Source organism: Sinocyclocheilus anshuiensis, unplaced genomic scaffold (assembly GCF_001515605.1).
Source record: "Sinocyclocheilus anshuiensis isolate Anshui unplaced genomic scaffold, SAMN03320099.WGS_v1.1 scaffold745, whole genome shotgun sequence".
NCBI classification, from domain to species: Eukaryota; Metazoa; Chordata; class Actinopteri; order Cypriniformes; family Cyprinidae; genus Sinocyclocheilus; species Sinocyclocheilus anshuiensis.
The window spans coordinates 266,590-268,626 of NW_015540128.1; the positions used below are offsets into that span (position 1 = coordinate 266,590).

The 2,037-nt window shown below is 40.4% G+C and overlaps 2 protein-coding genes across 3 annotated transcripts in view; one reads left to right on the forward strand and one right to left on the reverse strand.

Annotated features, from left to right (window-relative positions):
* Positions 1 to 1,485, forward strand: part of LOC107687231 (uncharacterized) — a 3,928-nt gene extending 2,443 nt beyond the window's left edge. Inside the window, exons 1-3 of one of the 2 annotated variants that reach the window (XM_016484474.1) lie at positions 27 to 287; positions 412 to 694; positions 794 to 1,485. In XM_016484474.1, the coding sequence (XP_016339960.1) occupies positions 55 to 287; positions 412 to 694; positions 794 to 1,450 (1,173 nt within the window). In that variant the 5' untranslated portion in view covers positions 27 to 54 and the 3' untranslated portion in view covers positions 1,451 to 1,485. Of the gene's footprint in view, positions 1 to 26; positions 288 to 411; positions 695 to 793 lie in introns of those variants that run through there. The other variant, XM_016484475.1, reaches the window with a different exon arrangement.
* The window catches only part of dnm1a (dynamin 1a), a 60,801-nt gene that overhangs the window by 31,892 nt on the left and 26,872 nt on the right, over positions 1 to 2,037 (reverse strand). Inside the window, exon 13 of the mRNA XM_016484511.1 lies at positions 1,206 to 1,365. Within this exon, the coding sequence (XP_016339997.1) occupies positions 1,206 to 1,365 (160 nt within the window). The remainder of the gene's footprint in view (positions 1 to 1,205; positions 1,366 to 2,037) is intronic.

Here is a 2,037-nt window from a genome sequence, read left to right on the forward strand (position 1 = left end):
ATATATATATATATATATATATATAGGTAGAGCTCAGAAAGACTAATTTTGGAAATGGAACAAGGAAGACGGGTTCGTGGAGGGAGAAGGGTGGCAGGGAGAGGGCGGATGCGTGGAGGAAGACAAAGAAGACAAAGAGCTGTTATTTCAGATGAAATAAGGGCTACACTTATAGACCATGTCGTGAACCATGGTCTCTCATTGAGAGAGGCAGGGTTGAGGGTGCAACCCAATCTGCAAAGATCCACAGTGGCATCTGTAATGCGAATTTTCCATCATACAAACAGGTGAGAGTTACATCCTTACAGTAAATGAAAACATTACAGGAATTTATTTTGTATTGCAATTATAGAATATTTACACAGATATATATTACAGTAAGTTTGACTGTAAAATATATTTTTACAACAGGACCCAAAGGCTGCCCCCAACAGGAGGAAGAGAAAAAATATTTTCAGATGCGCAGGAAAATGCTATTGTTGACATGGTTGTTGTCAACAATGCAATAAAACTGCGGGAGATTCAAGATAGAGTGCTGGCTGATAATGATATATTTGAAAATGTTAATTCTGTCAGCACAACAACTATTGCTCGAGTCCTACAGAAACACCAAGTTACAATGAAACAGTTATACACTGTACCGTTCGAGAGAAACAGTGAACGGGTAAAAGAGCAAAGATACCAATATGTCCAGGTAAGAGGTCTGAGGTTACATACACAGCTATAAAAAATATTTACAGTAAAAAAAACACTAGCATTACTACAGTAAAACTGTGCACTTACTGTTTTTCAGAGAGTAATGGAGGTGGAAGCACTGGAAACACCACATTCATTTGTATTTATCGATGAAGCTGGATTTAACCTTGCCAAAACACGGCGCAGAGGAAGGAATGTTATAGGTCAAAGGGCCACTGTGGAGGTTCCAGGCCAAAGGGGGGGAAATATCACCATGTGTGCTGCAATGGCCAATGATGGTTTGCTTCTCAACACACCACTCATTGGCTCATACAACACAGAAAGGCTTATAGCTTTCCTAGAACAGCTCTATGCTCAGCTAGTGCCAGCAGAACAGGGGGAGCCAGTAAGAAACCCCCAAGTTTTTGTCATAGTTTGCGATAACGTTGCTTTTCACCACTCTGCAGCTGTCACAGATTGGTTTGCAGCACATCGCAGATTTATGGTTTTGTACCTGCCTGCATATTCACCCTTCCTCAACCCAATAGAGGAGTTTTTCTCTGCCTGGAGGTGGAAAGTGTTTGATCACCACCCACATGACCAAATGTCTCTTTTGGAAGCCATGCGTGCCGGATGTGAGGACACGAGTCCAGAGGACTGCCAGGGATGGATAAGGCACTCCAGAAGGTTCTTCCCCAGGTGCATGGCAAGAGAGAACATTAGATGTGATGTTGATGAAAACCTGTGGCCTGATGCTAGAGAGAGGCAGGATTAGCCCCTCCATTATTTGTTTGAATTACAGTATGTACTTTTAGTTTCTACCTTTTTTTTCTCATTACTGTAATTCCGTAAATTACTACAGACTATTGAAGCAAACTGCTAATTTTCATTTAACTTAAAGAATTGTTATGTTCTACAAATTTAAGTAAATCATGTGAAAGAATGTCACTCTTTTCTTTGAAGAAAATAGGACTTTGTATGAAGTCACTGAAATTGTTCAAACTGTAAAGATGAAAAGTTTGTATTTTCTGTATTGGTGTTTGATGCTAGTGTTTTTACTCTCAGTGTGTTCTGAGTGACAGTGTGTGTTATCTCAGTGAGGGTTGTGCATAGTGTTTGGCTGCACTGAGCCTGTTTTGAGCCATGTGTTAAGAGTTGTGTTGCTTGGAATGAGTTTTGCAGGTGATGTGAACTGTTTAGCTCAGGTGACTGTTGGTAGTGCAGACTGTAGTTAGAGTTTTGCACATGTAGCTCCAGTTGTGCCCACTGTCATTTAGCAATCGAAAAAAACTGTATTTTCCACATACTGTACATTATTGTTTCTCCTCTATGCCCCGCCTTTTTGAAACGCATCGATTTTTA